The sequence below is a fragment of the Cetorhinus maximus genome, chromosome 2 (genome assembly GCF_964194155.1).
Source record: "Cetorhinus maximus chromosome 2, sCetMax3.hap1.1, whole genome shotgun sequence".
Taxonomy (NCBI): domain Eukaryota; kingdom Metazoa; phylum Chordata; class Chondrichthyes; order Lamniformes; family Cetorhinidae; genus Cetorhinus; species Cetorhinus maximus.
Genome location: NC_135880.1, coordinates 111,090,982 through 111,116,545, shown reverse-complemented (window position 1 = coordinate 111,116,545; position 25,564 = coordinate 111,090,982). Strand labels below are relative to the sequence as shown.

General features: G+C 43.2%; 1 protein-coding gene across 2 annotated transcripts in view; it reads right to left on the bottom strand.

Moving 5' to 3' along the window:
* Positions 1-25,564, bottom strand: part of ercc6l2 (excision repair cross-complementation group 6-like 2) — a 154,698-nt gene that overhangs the window by 86,382 nt on the left and 42,752 nt on the right. For both annotated transcript variants that reach the window (XM_078568432.1, XM_078568440.1), the window contains exon 10: positions 21,902-22,021. In XM_078568432.1, coding sequence (XP_078424558.1) covers positions 21,902-22,021 — 120 coding nt within the window. The remainder of the gene's footprint in view (positions 1-21,901; positions 22,022-25,564) is intronic.

Sequence of the window (25,564 nt, the reverse complement as noted above, 5' to 3'; positions counted from 1 at the left end):
TCCACCGTGTTGTGTGGCATTACCACTGTGCTAAATAGATTTAAACAGATCTAGCAGCTCAAGACTGGGCTATCAGTAGCAGTAGAATTGTGCTCAACCACAATCTGTAACCTCATAGTCCAGCACATCCCTGGTTCGATGAGGATTGCAAGAGGGCATGCCAGAAACAGCACAAGGCATACCTAAAAATAAGGTGTCAACTTGGTGAAGCTACAACTCAGTACTACTTGCATGCCAAACAGCACAAGCAGCAAGCAAAAGGCAAAGCTAAGTGATTCCACAACCAACGTATCAGGTCTAAGCTCTGCAGTCGTGTCACATCCGGTCGTGAATGGTGGTGAAGGAGGAGGCTCCACAAATATCCCCATCCTCAATGATGGGGGAGCACAGCACATCAGTGCAAAAGACAAGGCTGAAGCATTCGCAACAATCTTCAGCCAGAAGTGCCGAGTGGATGATCCATCTTGGCCTCCTCTGGAGGTTCCCAGAATCATAGATGCCAGTCTTCAATCAATTCGATTCACTCCACGTGATGTCAATAAAAGGTTGGAGGCACTGGATACTGCAAAGGCTATAGGTCCTGCCAATATTTTGGCAATATTACTGAAGACTTGTGCTCCAGAACTTGACATGCCTCTAGCCAAGCTATTCCAGTGCAGCTACAACACTGGCATCTACCCGACGATATGGAAAATTGCCCAGGTTATATCCTGTACACAAAAAGCAAAACAAATCCAACCCAGCCAATTACTGCCCCATTAGTCTATTCTCAATCATTAGCAAAGTGATGGAAGGGATCATCAACAGTGCTCTCAAGTGGCACTTTTTTTTTATTCATTCAAGGGATGTGGGCGTTGCTGGCTAGGCCAGCATTTATTGCCCATCCCTAATTGCCCTTGAGAAGGTGGTGGTGAGCTGACTTCTTGAACTGCTGTATCGCTTAGAAATAACCTGCTCACTGACACTCAGTTTGGGTTCTGCCAAGGTCACTCAGCTCCTGACCTCATTACAGCTTTGGTTCAAACATGGACAAAAGAGCTGAACTCCTGAGGTGAGGTGAGAGTGACAGCACTCGACATCATGGCAGCATTTGACCAAGTGTGGCATCAAGGAGCCCTAGCAAAACTGGAGTTAATAGGAATTAGGGGGGGAAATCACCATTGGTTGGAGTCATACCTAGCACAAAGAAAGATGGTTGTAGTAGTTGCAGGTCAATCATCTCAGTTCCAGGACATCACTGCAGGAGTTCCTCAGGGTAGTGTCCTCGGCCCAACCATCTTCAGCTGCTTCATCAATGACTTGCCTTCCAACATAAGGTCAGAAGTGGGGATGTTCGCTGATGATTACACAATGCTCAGCACTATTCGTAACTCATCAGATACTGAAACAGTCCATGTCCAAATACAGCAAGACCTGGACAACATCCGTGCTTGGGCTGACAAGTGAGAAATAACATTCACGCCACACAAGTGCCAAGCAATGACAATCTCTAACTAGAGAGAGTTTAACCGTTGCCCCATGACATTCACTGGCAATACCATCGCTGAATGCCCCACTATCAACATCCTGGGGGTTATCAATGACCAGAAACTGAACTGGACTAGCCATATAAATACTGTGGCTACAAGAGCAGGTCAGAGGCTAGGAATCCTGTGGCAAGTAACGCAACTCCTGTCTACCATTTACAAGGCACAAGTCAGGAATGTGATGGAATACTCTCCATTTGCCTAGATGAGTGCAGCTCCAACACTCAAGAAGCTTGACATCATCCAGGACAAAGCACCAATTTTAATTGGCACCACATCCACAAACATTCACTCCCTCCACCACTGACGCACAATGGCAGCAGTGTGTACCATCTACAAGATGCACTGCAGGAACTCACCACGGCTCCTTCGGCAGCACCTTCCAAACCCACATCCACTGTCATCTAGAAGGACAAAGGCAGCAGAAATATGGGAACACCGCCACCTGGAAGTTCCCCTCCAAGTCACTCACCATCCTGACTTGGAAATATATCGCCATTCCTTCACTGTCGCTGAGTCAAAATTCTAGAACTCTCTCCATAACAGCACTGTGGGGGTACCTACACCACATGGATTGCAGCGGTTCAAGAAAGCAGCTCACCACCACCTTCTTAAGGGCAATTAAGGATGGGCAATAAATGCTGGCCTGGCCAGGGATGCTCACATCCCATAAACGAAAAAAAAAACAATGTGGGTTCTTTATTTGAAGATAAGACTATATACGGACAATGGTAACTGGGAGGCTATGCTGATGCATCTGACCTGTAAGACTGCTGCGGTATTATGCCTGCAATTATGGCATTGTACATCACACCCTGTCTTGTAGTGGGTAGTGATGGATAGCAGTTTTAAGATACACTGCCATAAAGATACATGTACATCACATCACAACATCCTCCTTTATCCTAAATTAAAGATTTATCTTCAAAAAAATCAAAACTATTTACATTACATCAAAAAATAATTATGTCATGCTTGAATATAATCACATATAAAACAATAAATTTATAAGTTTTTGAATCTATAGGCAGTTTACTTATTTATCCAGACTTAGTTATGGTGATCTTGATTGGGGACTATTGTATGTCTTTATAGCTGGTTGTCGGTTGGGATGCTGTGTTTTGGTTGCATCTTAGACTATATTCTACTAGCAATACAGTTAGTTAGTGTTTCTAGTGGTGGTATTGGTCTAATTTGGCATTGTTTTGTCTCACTGTCATGCCATTTGGTGTTCGTACTTGATACGATTTCTGCTGGAGTCCATGTGCCATCAGTTGTGCATTGTACTCAAACTTTCTTTCTGACGTTTAGGCTGGGTAATTTGTTGCCTGCATGCCAGTCGCGGGCATCATCCATCTTTTCCTGTTTCTTGATCAATGCATCACGCACTCCTGGGAGTACCGACGAGTGATGGGTGTGAAGGGATGTCCACACTTGTCTGCTGATTAGTAATTCCACAGTAAGATGAAGTTTGTAAGTTCAGAATCGATACATGATTCATTTCATACTGTGCCACATAGTCTGTCGGCTGATGGTCTGCGTTGCATAATTAAGCAGTTTTCTCCCAGTGCAAGCACAGGGTTTCCAACGATGCTCCTTGTGATCTCTAGTCCTCTTCATTGTCTTGATGATACCATGGATGGTGACCGAGGACAGGTCCGTGCATGCTCGTAGGCCTTCAATCACAGGACCCGTGGTGTCTACAATACAAAATATCTGGGGTGACCAAGGTGAGTCATTATAGTGAAACTCAAGTGTAATGGATCCCAGGGACAAAATCTTCGAGCCATTGTATGCGGTGAGTTTGGCAGTGGTTGTTCCAGCCATCACTTGCCACTTTTGTGGGTACATAAATTTCAGTGTGCAAAGTGAATGCTCGCACATGCACTAGTATCCAATTTTGCATTTAGGTAATGCTGTCCTTGCATCTGTGGGTAATCTGAATAGTGGCAAAGGCTTCTGTTGGTACCACTGTGCCAATACATTCTTTGATGTTCACCGTATTGAATGTCTGTTCACTTGATTTATCCATGTTCTGGTCATCCTCATCATCTGGCCATATAGCTTAGCTGGTCATTCCATGGATCTTGTTTTGACAATGCTTCGTACCATCTTGGTCAGATGGAATGCTGTACCTGTCAGGCCTCTGGTTGTGGCTTCTCTTGATGTCAAACCATGTGTTCTGGCCTTTGCTTTCTGCATTGGTGTTTCCAGTATCCTCTGGTGCCACATGCTTCACATACATCGTTGAATGCTGTGCAAGTTCTGGGTGTATGTGTGAAGTCGCACCACCTACATTGCTTACTAGGATTGCCTGTGTTGGCTATGGTGCCAATTATGGACAAATTATGTATAGCCTGTAGACTCTATCTACCCAGTAGTATAGCTTTGCACTTTGTAGTAGTGCTTCTACACTGTAACCTTTGGGTTGATCCAAGAGGTCTTTTTGGAACACTTTTATAAGGATAGATGCTATCACGAGCTTGATTATTCTGTTGGCTAGCTCTGCGACCATAAAGTCACAAACACGCTCCTGTGTCTGCATCTTCTTCTAAATTGATCAATGGTCTCCGTTGGTTGTATACTAAAAGGCATAAATTCCAGACAGTGTATTCTGAAGTTGAGCTTCACTCGTAATTCACCTTCAATTGTTGACCACATTCTGTCTGGATTTTTAAGGTCATCATCTGACAGACCTGAAGTGTTCAGTCTGCAGAGGCCTTCATTGCCTATAGAAATTGTAATCTTTATGGCTTGTTTACCATGAACAGTTATCCAGGTCCAGAAAACATAACTCTATGCGTTGTCAGAGCAGAGTAAACTTAGAGAGGAGGTCTGCTTGCCTTCCAACTGAGTGTTGGAAATTTTGTGGTTATCGTCTGGCTTTTTTTGCAGGATTATAACGAGCATCTGGAACAGGAACAAATGTTAACAGTTTTCACAGCCGTTCCAGACTTTTTCTGTGGATCTGCGATTTGCAGTACCTTTATTGGCCACAATTTAGCTGGCCACAGCTTATTGCTTGACCACAATGGTAGTGCTGTTGAGCTGTTGCTGCCTTCCCAGGCTTTCTAGAAGCTCCATCCATGAAGCAGTGAAAATGGACTGCAGGCTTGAAGGGGAAATTTAGTTGTGAAAAAACTGTTTGCAGGCTTTTTCAAGCTGTTGGGAGATATTTCTTATGGACATTTCTGTCTTGGCCCAGTCTCAAGTTTTAATGGCCCTCCTCCCTGCATCCGCGATCTCCAGAGGAGATGGTCTGTAGCAGCAATGGAGTCCCCTGTCTGTGGAGTTCTGCTGATCATAGACCACTGGAGTCATCTATTTAATGGCTGTTCCTGCACAGACTTCACAGCAGGTAGGCCTAAGACTATTCAAGCTCTCTCGAATTGGAACGACCTTACTGGAAACCGATGTCCGCTGGCTGGAGCGAGGTGCAATGTCCCAGAATGAAGGTACTGATTGTAGGATTCCTACAGTGGTGCATAATAACTTACACACTTCAACGCAGTGAGTACTTGTTCACCTCCACATCAATCGTCTTGCTGTGTGTGAAAGGGTGGAAACATTTATATTTCTCTGTCGAATCTTCAAAAATCATGCTGCCTCCATCTTGTGTTCTTCTGATTGTTGCAAATGTACCAATCATACGACAAGGATTGGTAACAATGGGGGTTCTTTATTTGAAGATAAGACAATATATAGATAATGGTAACTGGGGGGCTTTGTAGACATGTCTGACCTGTAGGGCTGCTGCTGTATTCTGTCCACAGAGTCATGGGACTCTACATCATATCCTGTCTCATAGTGGGTAATGATGACAGTAGTTTAAGATACTTCCCCTTAAAAATACACGTACATCACATCACATAATCCACCACACTTTTGGTGAAAAAAATCCTCAACAATACTGACCTTTTCACCAATTACTTTAAATCTATCCCCCTTGTTATTCACTGATTTGCTAACAGAAAGAGGTCCTTACTATCCATTCTACCTAGGACCCTCATAATTATATACATCTCAATTAAATCTCCTCTCTGTTCCAAAGAAACCAACCCAGCCTATCCAATCTTTCCTCATAACTGAAATTCTCCATTCCTGGCAACATCCCTGTAACTCTCTTCTGTACCATCTCTGGTCTGATATCATCTTTCCTGTAAAGTGGCATCCAGGACTGTATGCAGTACTCTATCTGCAGCCTAATTAGTGTGTTATACAGTTCTAGTGTAACCTCCCTGCTCATATACTCTAAGCTAATAAAGACTAATAAGGGAAAGTATCCCACGTCTTCTCAACCATCTTATCTACCTGTTCTGCTACCATCAGGGATCTGTAGACTCAGGCTCCAAGGTCCCTCCATTTCTCTACACTTTTCAGAATCCTACCATTTATTGTTTATTCCCTTGCCTGTTTGTCCTCCTCAAATGCACTACCTCATAATTACATAGTCAGGGTCATCAAGGCACAGAAGTGGGCCATTTAGCCCACTGAGTCCCTGCCTGTTCTCTGTAAGCAATCCAATCCAATTATCCCGCTCTATCCGTCCTGGTGACTTATCCACTTTGACATCTTAATATTTTGTCTCTCATTATGTGCATGCTGTTCAATATTTCACACTCCTCCTTTACAATGTCAGCTTTGTCCCCCATTTCTGTGAAAACAGAGGCAAAGTGTTCATTAAGTATCATTCCCACACCTTCAACTTCCAAGGTGTGTTTTTGGTCTCTAATTGGCTTCAGTCTTAGTTAGCCTCTTTGCTCTAGGTATTTTTAAAACATCTTTGGGTTTTCCTTGATTTTGCTTACCAATACTTTTTCATGTCCTCTATTTGCCTTCCCATTTTTAAAAAAAAATTCACTCCTGCACTTTCTATACTCCTCTAAGCTTTTTGCACTTTGAGCTTCTGCCATCTGACATAAGTTTCCAATTTTGCCGTATGCTACTCTGTATGCTCTTTGACATCCGGATGCTCTTAGCCATCTGGGCGTGAGGGTGGGGTGTAGGCTGGATCTTGGAATCCAGCCCTTTCTCTTTGTGGGAACTGAGAGATCTAAGCCATCTATTTCCTCCTCGAATTCCTCCCACGTAGCTGTTTCCAGTCTACTTTTGCCAAATCATCTTTTAGTTTAGTAAAATGGGCCTTTCTATAATTTAAAACTTTACCTCTTGACTTTGGGCCATTTCTAGTTCACTGGTGTGTACTCATTCTATTCAAAGTTAGTTAATGGACCCATCTTCCAGCCTTCATTTTGGTTTAACAGTGATGGATTAATTTAATTATTATATTTCTCAGTTGAGTCCTTCCTTCTTAGGTTGGAGCCTTGTCTTGAGTTTCAATACAGTCATTCTACCCAAACGTTTTTGTCAAGAAAGTGATAGATGCATGAATGAGGGAAATGCAGTTTGAGTTGGTGTACATGGACTTTCATGTGACAAGGTATCATGTTTCAGGCTACAGCAAAGAATAATGGGTATAGAATTAGAGGAAGGGTAGCAATGTGGATTAATAACTTGTTAGATGGGAGGAAATAGAGCATGGAGTTAAGGGCAAACAGAAGCTGCGAGGGGATAATTAATAAAATGGTGGAATGGGCAAAACATAGCTAAGACATAAGATGTAGGAAAAGTAGGCTATTCGGCCCATCCAGTCTGCTCTGCCGTTCAATGAGATCATGATAATCCTCAACTCCACTTTCCTGCCTTTTCCCCATAACCCTTGATTTCCTTACTGATGGAATTCAATCTGTGTGTGACAAAACAAAGATATTTCGGAAATTGCTGATACAAAGATAGGCAAGTTGTGATGAGGACACAAAGGGTCTACAAAGGGATACAGGTAGGTTAAGTAAGTGGGCAAAAATGTGACAGATGGAGTGTAAAGTGGGAAAATGTGAGGTTGCCCACTTTGGCGGGAAGAATAGAAAAGCAGAATATTATTTAAATGGAGAGACTGCAGAATGCTATGGCATAAAGGGATCTGGGTGTCCTGGTACATGAATCCCAAAAAGTTAGCATGCGGTTACAGCAAATAATTGGGAAGGCATATTGAATGTTGGTCTTTATTGCAAAAGGGATAAGTATAAGCACAGAGGGCAGGCAGGAAAGTGAAGTTAAAGCCACAATTGGATCAGCCACAATCTTATTGAATGGTAGAGAAGGCTCAAGCGCCAAAAGGCCTACTCCTGCTCCTATTTCTTATGATCAGTGAGGTGGCACAACATTCTTGTTAAAAAAACACTTTGAACGAGGGAAGGTTAGGAGATGAAAATGAGGTTTAAAACCAAGATGAACCAGATATCCTGATCCTCACTACTATTCTTAGAATCCAGCTTTCGAGAAGAATGTGGTACTATCCTTAATCATGGGTCTCATCTTGCCGGAGGTTGCTTTTAAGGCATCAGCATTGCATTTACTCATCATTTTTGATAACTATTGCAAAAGATTTTAACGTCTGTTCTGGGGAGTAATGGCTCAGTCAAGTGTCCGCCTGCCACTTCCCTCAGCAATCATGTAGTTTAAAGTTTATTTTTCCCAATTTACTAGCTGGTATTTCACTGCTCTGTTAAAACTTAAACACACAGGAAAAATAGAACACATGCATATTTAACTAAATATTTTTAACTCTAAATGCCTGCAAATCACATTTTTAATATTTGATCAAAATATACAATAATTGCCAAATAGTTGACAATTCTCTGTCTATTCAAAGATTTCAGAATTGAAAACACGTATTCATCCATTTGCTTTCACCCATATAGGAAAATTGTTCCTAGAAAAAACTGCAAGGAACAACCAGCTTGGTTTAATCGAACTTTATTCATTATGCTTTTGACAAGTGCATAGAAGCACATTTCTAGAAAGTTGGATAGGCTAGTATATTAAAAACACACACTTTACTGTGAGCCCACACTGCACGTTTCCTTGCGGATTTAGGGAACGCATCAGGAGTTCAATAAAGTCATTCAGTGAAAAAAAAAATCAATAAATGCCTGTTAGAATGGGTCTGCACAGAGCTCGTCTATCTGAATATTTCTAAAGCAAGGACTCTACTCAATATCTTCTTGGAACTCTCTTCTCCAAATAATCAGTTAGATGCCCAGGGGGTGCTCCTGTTTTGCTCTGTTTACAGTAGGCCATGCCTTCCCAGAATGTGTACAGATGTGGACCTGCCGATAATCTGACTCTCAAGATGTTCCATGGTTTTGGGGAGCAAATAACTGGTGCCTTGTGTACAATGGCTGGACTGTTATTTTCAAGGGAAGCATGTCCACATCTGGCAGTGACAGACTGAATGAACTACACAGAAGATGAAATGCACCAAAGGGAAATGAGGAATTTTCTGCACCATGTCCACTGCTTTCATTCATTCAGTAATAAAATATCAGAACTATTAATGTGTACTTCAATATTTACAGAGCTTTTCAAATCAGCTAGGTTGGAATCCGTCTATCAACATCAACTTAGCTGCAGGTTCAAATTTACTGCTCAAAAATGTAGTGACAAGCTGCATGCATTTAGACAAGCAGAACGAGCAATAAAAATACATGCAGTCACTAACTTAACATATAAATAAATTCCAGTCTGCTCCAGAAAGATCTAGATGACGCATATGATTTAAAGCACCTTAAAATATTTATTTAGCGATATATCTTCAGCCTTATCCTGGTGATGTCATCCACAGGTGTTCGCTAACGGGCTAAACATTGGAAAAGCTACTTTCCCAATTGAATATCAAATCAGGAGCTCCACTGATGGGTCAGTTAGTAAATGCAACAATTGATGTAATTCTAAGCGATACAAGTCAAGCAAATTGTAAGTTTGGTCTTTAGTCTTCAGTTCGAGCAGTCCTGTGCACTCAATACTACTGGGCTAGAATGGCAGAGGATGGGGAGGGCTTTGGGAATAGGGAGTGGGCATGGGAGGAATCAGCCAGGATTCCAGATCTTGATGTCCTGTACAACACCTAAAACAAACATTCAGCCCCTTGGAAATAGGAACAAGGGGCTTAAGGGCTGGTTTAGAATCAGTCGAGGAAATTGCGATGAGTGAAGTGAAGTGAAGTGGAGGCCAGGCCTGCTCTGCTCAGGATTCTCTAAGCCGCTGCCGTGACCCAAGCTGCAACTGCCACCAAGAAATATTGGCACGGAACCAGGGAAAGTAGGAGTGTTCCTTACTCGGAGTCCACAAGATTGGTTCCCCCCTCCCTTCCCCCCTCATTACCTCTTACCTAGCACTCCCTCACCCTTACCTTCCTTCAGGCCACTGTCACTATGGCCACAGCAAGTTTTCACATTACTGTGGAGTTAGGAGGAGTAGGAGTGCTCCTTTGAGTCCTGCAAAAATATTACATGCTACTCATGACCTCTGTTCGTCCCTGTCAGCAATTAAGTGTCAAATAAGTCATTTTCCACATCCTATATGCAGGGTTAAATCCCGGGGTTGGACCTAATCCTATTATTTGTGGAGTCAGGCTCTCTTAAGCTGCAAAGTCAAGGCGTTACAAGAATGGAGTACCCAGGGTAAAGCAATAATGTGTCTATAACTGAAGATGGAGAAAGAATCTTTAATCAGTTCTTCCAAGGCACCTCCTCCACTTGTTTATAATTACAGCAATTTCTCTGTTTTCCACAAAAGCAAAATACTGCAGATGCCGGAAATCAGAAACAGAAACAGAAAATGCTGGAAATACTCAGCAGGTCTAGCAGCATATGTGGAGAGAAAAATAGAGTTAACGTTTCGAGTCTGTATGACCCTTCTTCAGGGCAAGGGTCTGAAGAAGGGTCATTAGGACTAGAAACGTTAACTCTGTTTCTCTCTCCACAAGTGCTGCTAGACCTGCTGAGTTTTTCCAGCATTTTCTGTTTTTGTCTCGGTTTTCTAGTTCCCTCTTACCCAATAGGCTGCATCTGTCCCCTCTCTCCACCCTTCATACCTCTGGAGCTAGAGGAGGAAGGATCACATAGGCTGAGACTGGGGAGATGGTGCAGTGCCAATGGCAACAGACATTGGAGCACTGAGGAAAGGTCTGGAGTACCAAAGAGTTGGGACAGGGCATGGATTTATTTAAACTGAATGTGAAACCAATACACTCAAGATTGGGCCTATTGGCAGAACACAGTAAAAAGGCCTGCTTGAACCACAAACAACACTGCAGGGCATGGGTGTGTAATTAGAGCAAGGAGGGAGGAACAGAAGGGATTGAGTGGGAACCTGGCAGGACCAGAGACGGCATTCATTCCACCTTGCTACTTGCCAAAGTCATAGTAATGTGGCTATTATTGCCAGATCCTATTTTCACTTGTGTCCTTAACTCCTCTGGCACACTCACTTTCTATGCACACCTTTCTCTTTCAAGATCCATGTCTACTGCCCTCCTAAGTTCCCTAGCAACTTTTGGTTGAAATCTCATCTCTTCATTCTGCTCCTGTACTGAATAGTTAATTCTCAAATGATTTCAGTCTGCATTGCACCAATTTCACACCATAGCTACAGTTATCTCAAATAACCTTGGCACCTCTGACTCTGACTAAATTACTCATCACACAACTATTGCTCTGTGCATTAATTTCTGACATTGCCAATGGGTCCCTTTGTTTAGGATCAGCCACCCCATCTTTCAAGACGGTCATCATCACCATTCCCCAGACAAAAAATCCTTTATCCTTCTGTTCTCTACAACTACTGTCCCATTTCCAACCTCCTCATCCTTTCTAAAGTCCTCAAGTGCGTGTTATCATCTAGCTCTATATCCACCTTTCCCATTATTCCTTCAAATCCAATCAATCTGCTTTCTGCCCCTGCCCATAGCAAAGAAATAGCCTTTAAAATCACCAATGACACCATTTGCACGTGACATCAATACACACTGTGGGGAGGGAAAATGCACTCTATCTTTCCTGTGGCATTTGACAATTCACCATTCCATACTTCTTCACCATTACAGCTCTGTGGTCAACTTCAGTGATACCTGTCCTAGCTTGGCTCCACTCCAACCTGACCCAGTTAACCAGCACACTTCCTATGATGACTTTTCACCCCACTCTGCGTCACGGGGCAGGGCGACCTTAGTGTCTGTAGTTTCCTCATATATATGTTGCCAACCTCTTGGGACACATTTATGAAAGGCGACACTGTGCCTACACGCATGTATACTTACTACTCCCAGTTTCACATCTCTGTCAGCACTTTCAACCCCAAACTGTGCCTCTGCCTGCTTAGGAACATGGTAACACCCCTCCTACCCCACATCCAACAAGAATGGGGCTTTTGGGAATTAAAATGGGGGCAACATTCTCCCTTCGAGTAGAACCATGTTCACACCTGCCATGAGTTTAACTGATGTGGTTCGGTCAGTGTGTGAGGTCCTCGCTACAGGCATGTATTGGGTATCATAAATATACAACAATTGGAACCCCACGACTTATGCAGAGTTTGCCAGAAAAGCTGGCAACAGGCAGGAGCATGCCCAGAAGGCGGCAGAAAAGATAAGATTTAAAAATAAAATTTACAGGTTCTTTGTTGAGCAGATGGAGCAGGAATGCTCCTCTGGCCCTCTCACAGAAATATTAGGCCTTCCCTGTCCCCCAGCTTCTACCCCACTTCCCTCACCATAATCACCTCCAGATCAACTGTTCTATTCCAGAAAGCCAAGCGTTGAAGGATAGAATTAGAGCCTTATCTTTAGAAACTTTTATAAGCTTTTATTTCAAAGATACACATTATAAACACGCTCCTCCTAACCCAACAACCTCAGTTTCAATCTGCTCCTACACAACTTCTATACAGGAGTACAAGTGAATCCCCAGTTAATAGCCATCACCTGAACACAAAATACTCCCACTCCTGGTTCATATGTTCTATACATTTATATGATATAATTAACCGATTCACTTCTCTCTCTTTAAATAACAATTTATAAGGACAAATAATTTTTAAAAATTAATCAAAGACTCCCATATTCTATACAAAGCATTCTGTTGCGAAATGCCCCTCCTGCAGACCCCTAACATGTTCTTCGTCCATGCATTGCTTTTTGTAAAACAATCAGACAGTTGATGACTTGCATTCACCTATTTAATTTTTGAGATTTTCTCTCTCTCCAGAGTTTGTTTCAAGCCAGCAAGGTCAATCTGTAACCTTTTCTCCCACACTTTTTGTAGATTGTAGGGTGTACATTAATCCACAAGGGACAATTATCTACATAATATTCGATGGGTACACTTTCTACAGTATGTCCCTTATACAGAATCCCTTCAATTTTTTAAACAACAGATTTCACAATTCTCACTAATTCCTTCTATTGCCTTGTATACTCATCAACTATACCTGCATCTTTTAGCAGGATTTTTAACCTTAGACAATTTTTCAATGTAACTTTAAAACAATTTGTTTTTGTTCCCTTATTCCCATCACCAGATGCCATGAATATCTGTCTAACATTTTGATGAGAAAGATCAGGTCTTATTTGTGAGAACTGAATGTTTTTTAAAAAATATTTTTGGGGAATATTGTGTTATTCTGTGGAAAAGGGTGAGTGTGTGTGTGTGAGAGAGATTTAATTAAGCTAGGCAGAAATTAATAGGAGACAGATTGTCTGGGGGGGTTTGAAACATGAAAAGGATAGGGGTGTTATATTTGAGATACATGTCATGAAGCTATTAGTGTATATATTATTGGAAAATATTTTTCTTTTAAAATAGAGGTTTAGTCTGTGGGTGTGTCTTAGTTCGATTAATGCCAGCTGGTCTGGGTACTTTGATGTGTACTAGTTTTGAGATGTAAGAGAGGTAGAGTGTATTTGCATTTTTTGAACAAAGCATTCAAGAAGGCGAGTGAAATTTTGCACCTAGCTAGCAGAGACCAAGCAATATGTTTATATTACTAATAAAATTGGTACAAGGAAAGGGGTTTTACTGTTAGAAGAGGCAGGTGATACAATGAGAATTTACATTCAATGAGCTGTGCTAGGTATAAGGATAGCAGTTGTGTGTGTGCAGGGCAGAGGCAATGTAAGATCAAAGTATTTTAGAGTTACTGTGGAGAGCTTAGGATAGCTATAGCTGGGGTAGCTGTTTGAGTTGTTCAGCTGGAGCTGGGAAAGGATGCAATTTGAATTGATTATCCAGTCAAGCCAAAAAAGTCTTGGGCTTCAAAAAGCAGTTTTATTCTGAAGTTTGGTTTTTCACAGCAGAGTAGAAGCGAGTTACAGGTCATGTGGTATCCTGCTATTAAAGCTACAGCTGTTTGCCTCGGATAATATTACTGAATTTCTTATAGTTAAAGATCTATAACACAGTGTTGCCTGGAAGATATTTACTTGTGGGTCTGACAGTCTTTTTGAGGGGGGAATGTTTTGTAAGACTAACCTTAAATGTGAAACTGTAATCTTGTGTGCTTAGGTTTTCTTTTATTATTGTTAATAAAACTTTTTCTTTTAATTTTTTAAATTCCAAACGTGTTACTGGACCTCTTACTGCTGAGATCTTCTTCTCGGTTTCAGAATGCGCAAAAAAAAGGGTATGGCCCGTAAGCCAAGTTTCCCTCTGGGACTTGGTTTGTGCAGCAAATAACATCAACTGTGGTCTTATCATATAAAAAGGCCCAAATGGGGAAACTGCAGGTCAACTGATTTTCCAAAAAATAATTGCCTTATCATGCTCCATGTCAAGGTTCATTGGTGTCTTTTTCATAGAAAGTTAACTCAACAGCATAGGTATCTCGCCAGAGGCTACATCCGAACTCAGAAAATGCTTACTCGAGCTACTTCTGTGGAAGTCGGGGAGGCAATGTCGCAGTGGTATTGTCGCTAGTAATGCAGGGTAATGCTCTGGGGACTCGGGTTCGAATCCCGCCATGGCAGATGTTGGAATTTGAATTTAATAAAAATCTGGAATTAAAAGTCTGATGTCCATGAATGCATTGTTGTAAACAACCTACCTGGTCCACTAATGCCCTTTAGGGAAGGGAATCTGTTGCTACATGTGGATCCAGGCCCACAGCAACGTGCTTGACTCTTAAATGGCCTAACAAGCCACTCAGTTGTACAAAATCACAAAAAAAAGGAATGAAACTGGATGGACCATCCGGCATCGACCTAGGCACCAGAAATGACAATGGCAATCTCAACCCTGTCAATCCTACAAAGTCCTCCTTGCTAACATCTGGGGGCTAGTGCCAAAATTGGGAGAGCTGTCTCACAGGCTAGTCAAGCAACAACCTGACAGTCATGCTCACGGAATCATACCTTACAGATAATATCCCAGACACCACCATCACTGTCCCTGGCAGGACAGGCCCAGCAGAGGTGGCGGCACAAAGGTATACAGTCAGAAGGGAGTTGCCCTGAGGCAACATTGACTCCGTGTCTCATGGCATCAGGTCAAACATGGGCAAGGAAACGTCTGCTGATTACCACGTACCACCCTCCCTCAGCTGGTGAATCAGTGCTCCTCCATGTTGAACACCACTTGGAGGAAGCATTGAAGGTGGCATGGGTCGCAGAATGTACTCTGGGTGGGGGACTTCAATGTCCATCACTAAGGGTGGCTTATTAGCACCACTACTTACCAAGCCATAAATGACATAGCTGCTAGACTGGGTCTGCGGCAGGTGGTGAGGGAACCAAAAGAGGGCAAAACATACTTGACTTCATCCTTACCAGCCTGCCTGCTGCAGAATACTGTCCATGACTGTGCGGTGGTCACTCCTCCCAATACTGTCATTGTGGAGACAAACAGATTTTGAACAGACCTAGCAACTCAACACTGGGCATCCATGAGGCACTGTGGGCCATCAGCAGCAGCAGAATTGTACTCTTAACACAATCTGTAACCTCAAGGCAAAGCATATCCCCCACCACCATTACCTTCAAGCCAGGGAATTAACCCTGGTTCACTGAAGAGTGCAAGAGGGCATGCCAGGAGCAGCATCAGGCAGACATAAAAATGAAGTGTCAACCTGGTGAAGCTATAACACAGGACTACTTGCATGCCAAACAGCATACGCAGCAGGGGATAGACAGAGCTAAGCGATCCCACAACCAACAGGTCAGATCTAAGCTCTGCAGTCATGCCACATCCAGTCATGAGAGGTGGTGGACAATCAAACTCCACAAATATCCCATCCTCCATGACGGAAGTGCCCAGCACATCAGTGCAAAAGATAAGGCTGGAGCATTTGCTACAATCTTCAGCCAGAAGTGCCAAGTGAATGATCCATTTCGGCCTCCTCCGAAGATCCCCAGCATCACAGATGCCAAATCTTCTGCCAATTCGAGTCACTCCACGTGATATCAAGAAATGGCTGAAGGCCGAATGCAAAGGCTATGGGCCCTGACAATATTCCACCAATAGTGCTGAAGACTTGTGCTCCAGAACAAGCTGTGTTTCTAGCCGAACTGTTCAGGTACAGCTACAACATTGGCATCTACCCGGCAATGTGGAAAATTGCCAGGTATGTCCTGTACACAAAAAGCAGAACAAATCCAACCCGGCCAATTACCGCCCCATCAGTTTACTCTCCATCATCAGTAAGGTAATGGAAGGGGTCATCAACAGTGCTATAACAAGCGGAACTTGCTTAGCAATAACCTGCTCACTGGTGACCAGTCTGGGTTCCGCCTGGGCCACTCAGCTTCTGACCTCATTACAGCCTTGGTTCAAACACGGATAAAAGAGCTGAACTCCCGAGGTGAGGTGAGAGTTACTGCCCCCGACATCAAGGCTGCATTTCACAGTGTGGCATCAAGGAGCCCTAGCCAAACTGAAGTCAATGGGAATCAGGGGAAAAACTCTCTACTGGTTGGACTCATACCTAGCACAAAGGAAGATGGTTGAGGTTGTTGGCGGTCAGTCATCTCAGCTCCAGGACATAAATACAGGAGTTCCTCAGGGTAGTCCTTGGCCCAACCATCTTCAGCTGCTTCATCAATGACCTTCCTTCCACCATAAGGTCAGAAGTGGGGATGTTCGCTGATGATTGCAAGATGTTCAGCACCATTCGCGACTCCTCAGATACTGAAGCAGTCCATGTCCAAATGCAGCAAGGCCTGGACAATATGCAGGCTTAGGCTGACAAGTGGCAAGTAACATTCGCGCCACACAAGTGTCAGTCAATGACCATTTCCAACATCGCCCTTGATGTTCAATGGCATTACCATCACTGAATCCCGCACTATCAACATCCTGAGGGTTACCATTGACCAGAAGCTGAACTGGACTAGCCATGTAAATACTGTGGCTACAAGAGCAGGTCAGAGGCTAGGAATTGTGCGATGAGTAACCCACCTCCTGACTCCCCAAAGCCTGTCCACCACCTACAAGGGACAAGTCAGTAGTGTGATGGAATACCCTCCACTTGCCTGGATGAGTGCAGTTCCCACAACACTCAAGAAGCTTGACACCATCCAGGACAAAGTAGCCCACTTGATTGGCACCACATCTACAAACATTCACTCCCTCCACCACCGATGTACAGCAGCAGCAATGTGTACCATCTGCAAGATGCACTGCTGGAATTCATCAAGGCTCTTTCGACAGCATCTTCAAACCCACGACAAATACCATCTAGAAGGACAAGGGCAGCAGATAGATGGGAACACACCCACCTGGCAGTTCCCATCCAAGTCACTCACCATCCTGACTTGGAAATATATCGCCGTTCCTTTACTGTCGCTGGGTCAAAATCCTGGAACTTCCCTCCTAACAGCACTATGGGTGTACCTACACCACATGGACTGCAGCGGTTCAAGAAGACAGCTCACCACCTTCTCAAGGGCAATTAGGGATGGGCAATAAATGCTGGCCCAGCCAGCGAAGCCCACATCCCGTGAATAAATAAAAAAAACAAATTATAACACTCTTCAGTGACCTCAATGTGTTGGCATCACCAAACCCAAAACATAACCTTGCATCGATCCTTACTACTTGCAAATCAAGGTAACATTTTATCCAATCTCTCTCACTTAAAGTTGAATTGGGAGCACTACTCAATGCTGCATGGTTAAAGGAGTCACGACTAAAACATTCATCACAGAGCTAAAACACCTTGTGACGAGTATAATTTGTTCAGATCCTTCATTCTCTTCCTCAGAATTCTCAGTATCATGTGTCATTTCAAGGATCCTGCCTCTTCACTTTGGGCAGTTCACTGCATAATGATACTTGGGGCAGGATTTTTCAGATGGCAGGGTTTCCATCCCCAACACCTGAAGAGTCGGCAGGGGGCACATCCCCGCCAATAATGACAGCCCCACAGCCATTTAATGCTCCGAGGAGTGTTACTTGACTGGAGATAGGACTTCCGCCCGAACCTCAGAGTTGCCAGCCAACCTGATTGGCCAGTAGCTCTATAGTCCCAGCAGTGCCAACGGTGAGGACTGAGACAACAAGCATTCCCCAGATTCAAAGCCCCAGCATCCAGTAGGCAGGGGTCAGAGAGGACAAGGGAGGCAGGGCTGCTCATGGAAGGGAGGGTTGAGGCCCAAAATGGGTGGGGGGCAGGGAGGTGCAAAAAGGGAGCCCTTGAGGGAGACATGCACCATTCTCCCCCACCCCTCTGCCTAAGGCCCGAGCCGGGTGACCTGCTGGACTACCCCTGCCACTGAACGCCAGCTTCAAAATTGAGGTCTGGCAGGAAGCAACCCTTAAGTTCCAAAAGGCATTCGATACAGTGCCACACAACAGACGTGTGAGAAAAGTTATAGTTCATGGAACAAAAGAGACAACGTGGATACAAAAAAGTGGCTGAGTAATAGGAAACAGAGAGTAATGGTCAGTGGATATTTTTCGGGCTGGAGGAAGGTTTGTAGCGGAGTTCCCCAAGGGTCAGTATTGAGACCCTTGCTTTTTCTGATATATATTAATGATCTAGAGCTTGGTGTGCAGGGGACAATTTCTAAGTTTGCGGATGATACAAAATTTGGAAGCATTGTAAACTGTGAGGAGGATATTGTAGAACTTTAAAAAGGACATAGACAAGTTGGTGGAGTGGGTAGATAGGTGGCCGATGAAGTTCAATGTGGAGAAGTGTGAGGTGATGCATTTGGGTAGGAAGAACATGGAGATACAATATAAAATAAGGAATACAATTCTTAAGGGGGTGCAGGAGCAGGGTGTAGATGTGCATAGATCATTGAAAGTGGCAGGACAGGTGGAGAGAGCAGTTAATAAAGCATACAGTATCCTGGGTTTAATTGATAGGGGCATAGAGTACAAAGCAAGGAGGTTATGCTGAATGTCTGTAAGACATTAGTTAAACCTCATCTGGAGTATTATGTATAGTTCTGGGTGCCACGCTATTAGAAGGATGTGAACGCATTGGAGAGAATGCAGAAAAGAGGTTTACAAGAGTGGTTCCAGGATTGGGAAACTTCAGTTATGAAGATAGATTGAAGAGGTTGGGACCTGTTCTCCTTGGAGAGAAGGCTGAGGAGATTTGATAGAGGTGTTGAAAATCATGAGGTAGCTGGATAGAGTAGATAGAGAGAAACATTTCCCCCTTGTAAAAGGATCAAAAATGAGAGGGCACAGATTTAAAGCGATTTGCAAAAGAAGTAAGCATAATGTAAGAAAAACTTTTTTCACACGAGTGGTTCAGGTCTGGAATACACTGCCTGGAAGTGTGAAGGGGGCAGGTTCAATTGAGACATTCAAGAGGGCATTGTTTCTATTCAAATCATCATCCAATGTGCAAGGGCTGAGGGGAAAGGCAGGAGAATGGCACTAAGTCATAAAGCTCATCTGGAGAGCCGATGCAGACACAATGGGCCAAACTGCCTCCTTCTGCACTGTAATAATTCTGTGATTCTGGGAAGTGGCCAATAATTGGCCACTTAAGGGCTTCAGTTGGAGCAAAGGAGGATGGACTGCGCTGGGCCTTTCTTGCCCCATGTAAAATTGCGAACAGGTCGGGGACAGACAGAAGGAAGATCACCCAGGGAATTTTATAAGGTTCCCCTGCAAACCTGCCAGTGTGGACCGCACCCTTGGAGCCAAACCCAAAATGCCTATTAATGTTCTTTGGGTATTCATGGGATTTATTCACCAATTTTTGTTATTTCAACTTTGTCTACTGCTGCAATAGCTAAAACTGCTAAATGCGCTTTCATCCTCATTCTGCTCGATTTTAATCCTTACATTATATTGATGCCTATGTCCAGTATCTGGACTGTCTTGAAATCTTGTAATCATCAAGTCTTCTATTCTTTGCGTCATAGTAGAGTCTCTCATTTGTTCCAGTTAGACTAAAAGGAAATGAATGTTTCCCCAGGAATTTTTTTCAAGGCAGTAGGCATCTGATCCAACAAGGTCTCTTTCCCCACGTACCGAACACTAGTTAGAACTTATTGCATGTCCACATGACATACATTAGCACAATCCAGTAATTCAAACAGAGGATAATCATATCATGACAATTAGACATACTTCAAACCAATTTCCTCAACAGCCGTCAGAATTTTAGATCTATGTTTGAAAATGTTTTCTTAGTTTCAAACCTTCACTTTTAGGCAATCATCCTCTGCTACCATGTTCTATTCCAGAAAGCCAGGCAGTGAAGCATAGAACTGCATCCTAACCTTTACACATTTTGGTAAACTTTTATGACTAGAGATATACATTACAAATATGCAACTCCGGACCCAACAACCAGTCTCAATCAGAACACAAGTGAATCTCCAGTTAATTTTTTTTTTAGTCATTCATGGGAAGTAGGTATCGCTGGCTAGGCCAGCATTCATTGCCCATCCCAAATTGCCCTTGAGAAAGCGGTGGTGAGCTGCCTTCTTGAACCGCTGCAGTCCAGGTGGTGTAGGTGCACCCACAGTGCTGTTAGGCAGTGAGTTCCAGGATTTTGACCCAGCGACAGTGAAGGAACGGTGATATATTTCCAAGTCAGGGTGGTGAGTGGCTTGGAGGGGACCTTCCAGGCGGTGGTGTTCCCATGCATCTGCTGCCCTTGTCCTTCTAGATGGTAGTGGTCGTGGGTTTGGAAAGTGCTGCCCAAGGAGCCTTGGTGAGTTTCTGTACCATCCTGCAGATGGTACACACTGCTGCCACTGTTCGTCAGTGGTGGAGGGAGTGAATGTTTGTGGAAGGGCTGCCAATCATGCGGGCTGCTTTGTCCTGGATGGTGTCGAGCTTCTTGAGTGCTGTGGGAGCTGCACTCAATCAGGCAAGTGGAGAGCATTCCATCACACTCCTGACTTGTGCCCTGTAGATGGTGGATAGGCTTTGGAGAGTCAGGAGGTGAGTTACTTGCCGCAGAATTCCCAGCCTCTGACCTGCTCTTGTAGCCACAGTATTTATATGGCTAGTCCAGTTCAGTTTCTGGACAATGGTAACCCCCCCCAGGATGTTGATAGTGGAGGATTAATCAATGGTAATGCCACTGGCTGTCAAGGGGCGATGGTTAGATTCTCTCTTGTTGGAAACGGTCATTACCTGGCATTTGTGTGGTGGGAATATTACTTGCCACTGGTCAGCCCAAGCCTGGATATTGTCCAGGTATTGCTGCATTTGGACATGGACAAATGCACCACCTGATCACAATTAACTACCCAATTATGATACAATTAACACCAACCACCCTTAAACCACCTACTCAACTGCCAAGGACCTCCTACTGCCCAAATTCCATTCTGCCTGCCATTTTGCTAGGTTTGGGCAGGAGATAGAAAGGAGGCATGGGAGTTAAAATGGTCCACGCTTCAGTCCAGCTTGCCCTGCTGCATTCAGACCAAACTCATACACCAAGTTAAAATTGGGCTAACATCCTGGATGAAAAAAAGCTCCTCTTCAGACTTCATTACTCTCCTTACCAGCCTCATTGGTTTTCCCCTTTGTAATTGCAATTTATCTAAAACATATCCACATCATACTCAGATTAAGCCGCACTCCCTTAATATTTCTTTGATTACCAAGCTTCACTGACTCCCTATCCTATCTGCTATGTCACAATTTCAAGATATTTATGATTATCTCCAAGTTCACCCATGGCATTGCTGTTCCCTACCTTTGCTGCCTCATTCAGCCGTAAGTTTCTCTACGTGATGCCTGATCTTCCACTTTTCTTCAATTCATTTTCAGTTTCACAGCCTCCGGGTTTTTCAGTCCTATGTTAAACCTTCTCCTTGCTATCTTTCTCCTTTCCTCCAAATGCCACCTAAAGACCTGCCTCTTTAATCACCACTCCAAAACCTTCTTGCTCGAATTTCCTAATTTCTGGTTATTTTCACCTCTATGAAGCAATCTACATTAAAGGTGTCATGCAAGTACAACTTGCTTTTACAACCAAAAATTAGGAATATTTGCAATTTTGCTCAACAAATATGGAATCATTGGGCCTACTTATGCAATATTTGCCTGTATGCTTACCTTCATTTTACCACTGTATTTAGGATCAGAAATTGTCATAAAGGCAGCTTCTTTGCTCTGCTGTACAAACTCTGGAAACTTGCAAAATACATGTTCACAAACTCTTCTGACAGTAGATGCCTTAAGCAAAGACAAAAATCAGAAACATGAATTAAACTTGGTGATCAAAATCTTATTATATATCAAACAGCATTAACAGAAGTATGGAATGAGAGAAGACAACTTGTCCCATGAAATCCATTCCTAATTAATCTCCTGGAGAACGTAACTAAATCACAGAAAAGTCTCAACATAAAATACATAAATTCATGCCAGACTTCAGAACACACTCAAGTGGAATTCCTGGAGATTAATGTAATGCTGTAACAAACAATATTCAAAACTATCAATTTGCTTTTAGACATTGTTTTCACGAGAATACAGCAGTTGTCACGCTATAGCAATACATATTCTTATCCCCATAATCTTCAATCATGTTCCTAAACAGTTCTCTCAACATAGTATGACACTGAGCCACATAAGGAGATATTACTTTAGATGACCAAAAGCTTGATAAAAGAGGTAGGCTTTAAGTAGTGTCTGAAAGTGAGGGAGAGAGGCAGAGACATGTAGGTGGGGTATTCCAGAACTTGTTTGACCCACAAGTGTAGCACTGTTTCACACATAAACAGGAAGTGATGATGAAATCACTTTGGGAATTCAGATCACACTACAGTTATTCAAAATTTCTACACAGCTGAATTGTGTGTTAATCTAGCCTTCTTGGCAGCTTTACTGGTCAATTCCTTTGCCTTTCTTTTTGACACTTGCTTCTGCGTTCGTAACTGTAACTTGTTAACTTGTCCTTCTGCTGTGAAGATTCCTCATGCAAGCCTGTTTTCCTCTCTGTACTGATGGCTTGCTATTCAGATATTTCTAGACAAGGCGCTGATTAATGGGTCATGTTGAATGTCATTCCTCTTGTATGCCTTAACAACAACCGTTTTTGAGGCCCTGAGTGCATACTTCATGATTTGTCCTGAACTATATGTTGAAATGTCCAATATACAAGTCTTTGCATGGATAACATCGCCCATGGAGCAGAATGAGCACTCAATTTCGGACCCATGGAAACATCTAACAACATTTGAGAACACTGGGTACTTGCCACTAGCAAATATCTTTACCCACCACACATCTAATCTCATGCCTTCTTGCCTGGGTCCAATGCCTTGGTCAATCTGGTACCTGGGCACTTCCAACAGGTAATCACCATCTTCCTCACCTGTGATTGCATTCTGTATAATTGCAGGCAAACTCTCAAGTTATTTCACAGTTAGGGAATGACTTCTTGCCAGTGGATCCACTACTGATAACATCTTCAGAGTCCTGTTTTCCACTGGCATCTTTTGCTGCAGTGGTAGGTTCCTATACCAGTTAAGAATTTTTTGGTAACCTGACTTTCAGGATTTTGTGCACCAAGCTTTGCTGCATCGGTCTAGGGGGAACCACATTGATGAAACATCCAATGAGATTATTTTCTCTGCTTTATGTGTCACTTCACTCAGCACTTCAGGCTTGAGTGCAGCAAGCAAGGAAGTGAATTAGTAACAGCTTTTGTTCCTCATGCAATTTGTGCACTTTTGGCCCCTTACTTTCAAAGGCAAGCACACTTCTTCAGAAGGGGAAGGACTCCACAATACATTGCATGATCATTCTTGTTCGTCTCCTCTGGCAAAAACACTTTTGCACGATACATTGCTTTCTGTTCTTTCCTTCTGATGTCATTATTTTCTTTCTCTTGAACAACTCCATTTGGTTTTACTTGATCTCCAACTGAACAGCCTCACTAACTTCTACTCTGTGGTAGATTTGCTCTACAAGATTTGTGTACCTTCTCATCCTCATCCTTAAAGGCAAAATATCCATCTGCTGCAATGTATCTACTGTAACATCACAGACACTAAGCCATCGATGGCATACATAGCACTCTGGCATTTTGAACTTTCATCCCGTGAGTATAGAAACATAGTGCATTTCCTCTCAAAGATCTGTAGATCACTCAGTGTAGCAATCATTCAGCAGGGTCTCCAGAAAATCTTTGAAGGGTTTGCAAAACGCCTTGGCCGCATTATGCACATTATGACATCTGTCCCCATCAATATCCAGCAAGTGTGGAGCAACTGTTCTCACAAGTTTCCAAACCAGTCCTTGACCCTCGCATGACACTGCAAGAGTCCATCAATATACTCAAGGTTCATCCATGGCAGTTCATGCTTCGAGAATAGTTCAACTAATACCTCGTACAAGGTTTAGGCATTCACTCTATCTACACTGATTAAGGCCAGGTGCTGCACCACAACTTCTGACTCCGAGAATTAGCTCACAAAGATGCTGAGGACATTCTGCAAATTTGTACTTGTAGCCTCAATGTTTAAAGAGAAGGGAGTATGTTTCAAATTACTAACCAACTTTTCTGTCAATGTTTTGCTAAGGCCATACCATACTTTATTTTGTATGAGGCACTCATTTCATCCTTCTTCAGCTAGTCAACGGGGGAGGCAATGGCGTAATGGTATTGTTGCTGGACTAGTAATCCAGAAACCCAGGGTAACACCCTAGGGACCCAGGTTCGAATCCTGCCAAGGCAGATAGTAGAATTTGAATTCAATAAAAATCTGGAATTAAAAGTCTAATGATGACCATGAAGCCATTGTCAATTGTTGTAAAAACCCACCTGGTTCACAAAAGAAATTACCTTACCTGGTCTGGCCCACATGTGACTCCAAACCCACAGTAATGTGGCTGACTCAGTGCCCTCTGAATTCAAGAATAGTTCAACTAATACATCGTACAATGGGCAATAAATGCTGGCCTAGCCAGCGATGCCCACATCCCATGAACAAATTAGGGACCTTTGCCAAGTGTTGTGCAATAGCTATTGAGTACTTAAATAAAAGGCCAGATCATTTTTTTTTAAAAAAAGGTGCCGATTGAGGACTAAACATTGTCCAGGTACCAGGACTCTGGAATCTTTCCATTAGTTGTACTGTGAATCTTTTACATCCACTCAAGAGGGCTGTTGCAACCTCGGTTTAACGTTCCATCTGAACGACAGTACCTCTAACAGTACAGCATTCCATTGGTACTGTACTGAAGTGTCAACCTCAATTGTGTGTTCAAATATCTGATCATTAGACCATAAGACATAGGAGAAGTAGGCTATTCGGCCCATCTAGTCTGATCCATCATTCAATGAGATCATGGCTGATCTGATAATCCTCAACTCCACTTTCCTGCCTTTTCCCCATAACCCTTGATTCCCTTACTGATTAAAAATCTGTATGTCTCAGCCTTGAATACACTTAACAACCCAGCCTCTACAGCCCTCTGCAAAGGATTCCACAGATTAACTACCCTCAGAGAAGAAATTCCTCCTCATCTGTTTTAAATGGGCGCCCCCACACTCTGGGATTATGCCCTCTGGTCCTAGGCTCTCCCATAAGGCAAAAAACCTCTCAATATTTACCCTGTCAAGCCCCCTCAGAATCTTATGTTTCAATAAGGTAGCCTCTCATTCTTCTAAACTCCAATCAGTACAGGTCCAACCTACTCAACCTCTCCTCATAAGAAAATCCCCCCATACCCAGGATCAACCTAATGAACCTTCTCTGGACTGCCTCC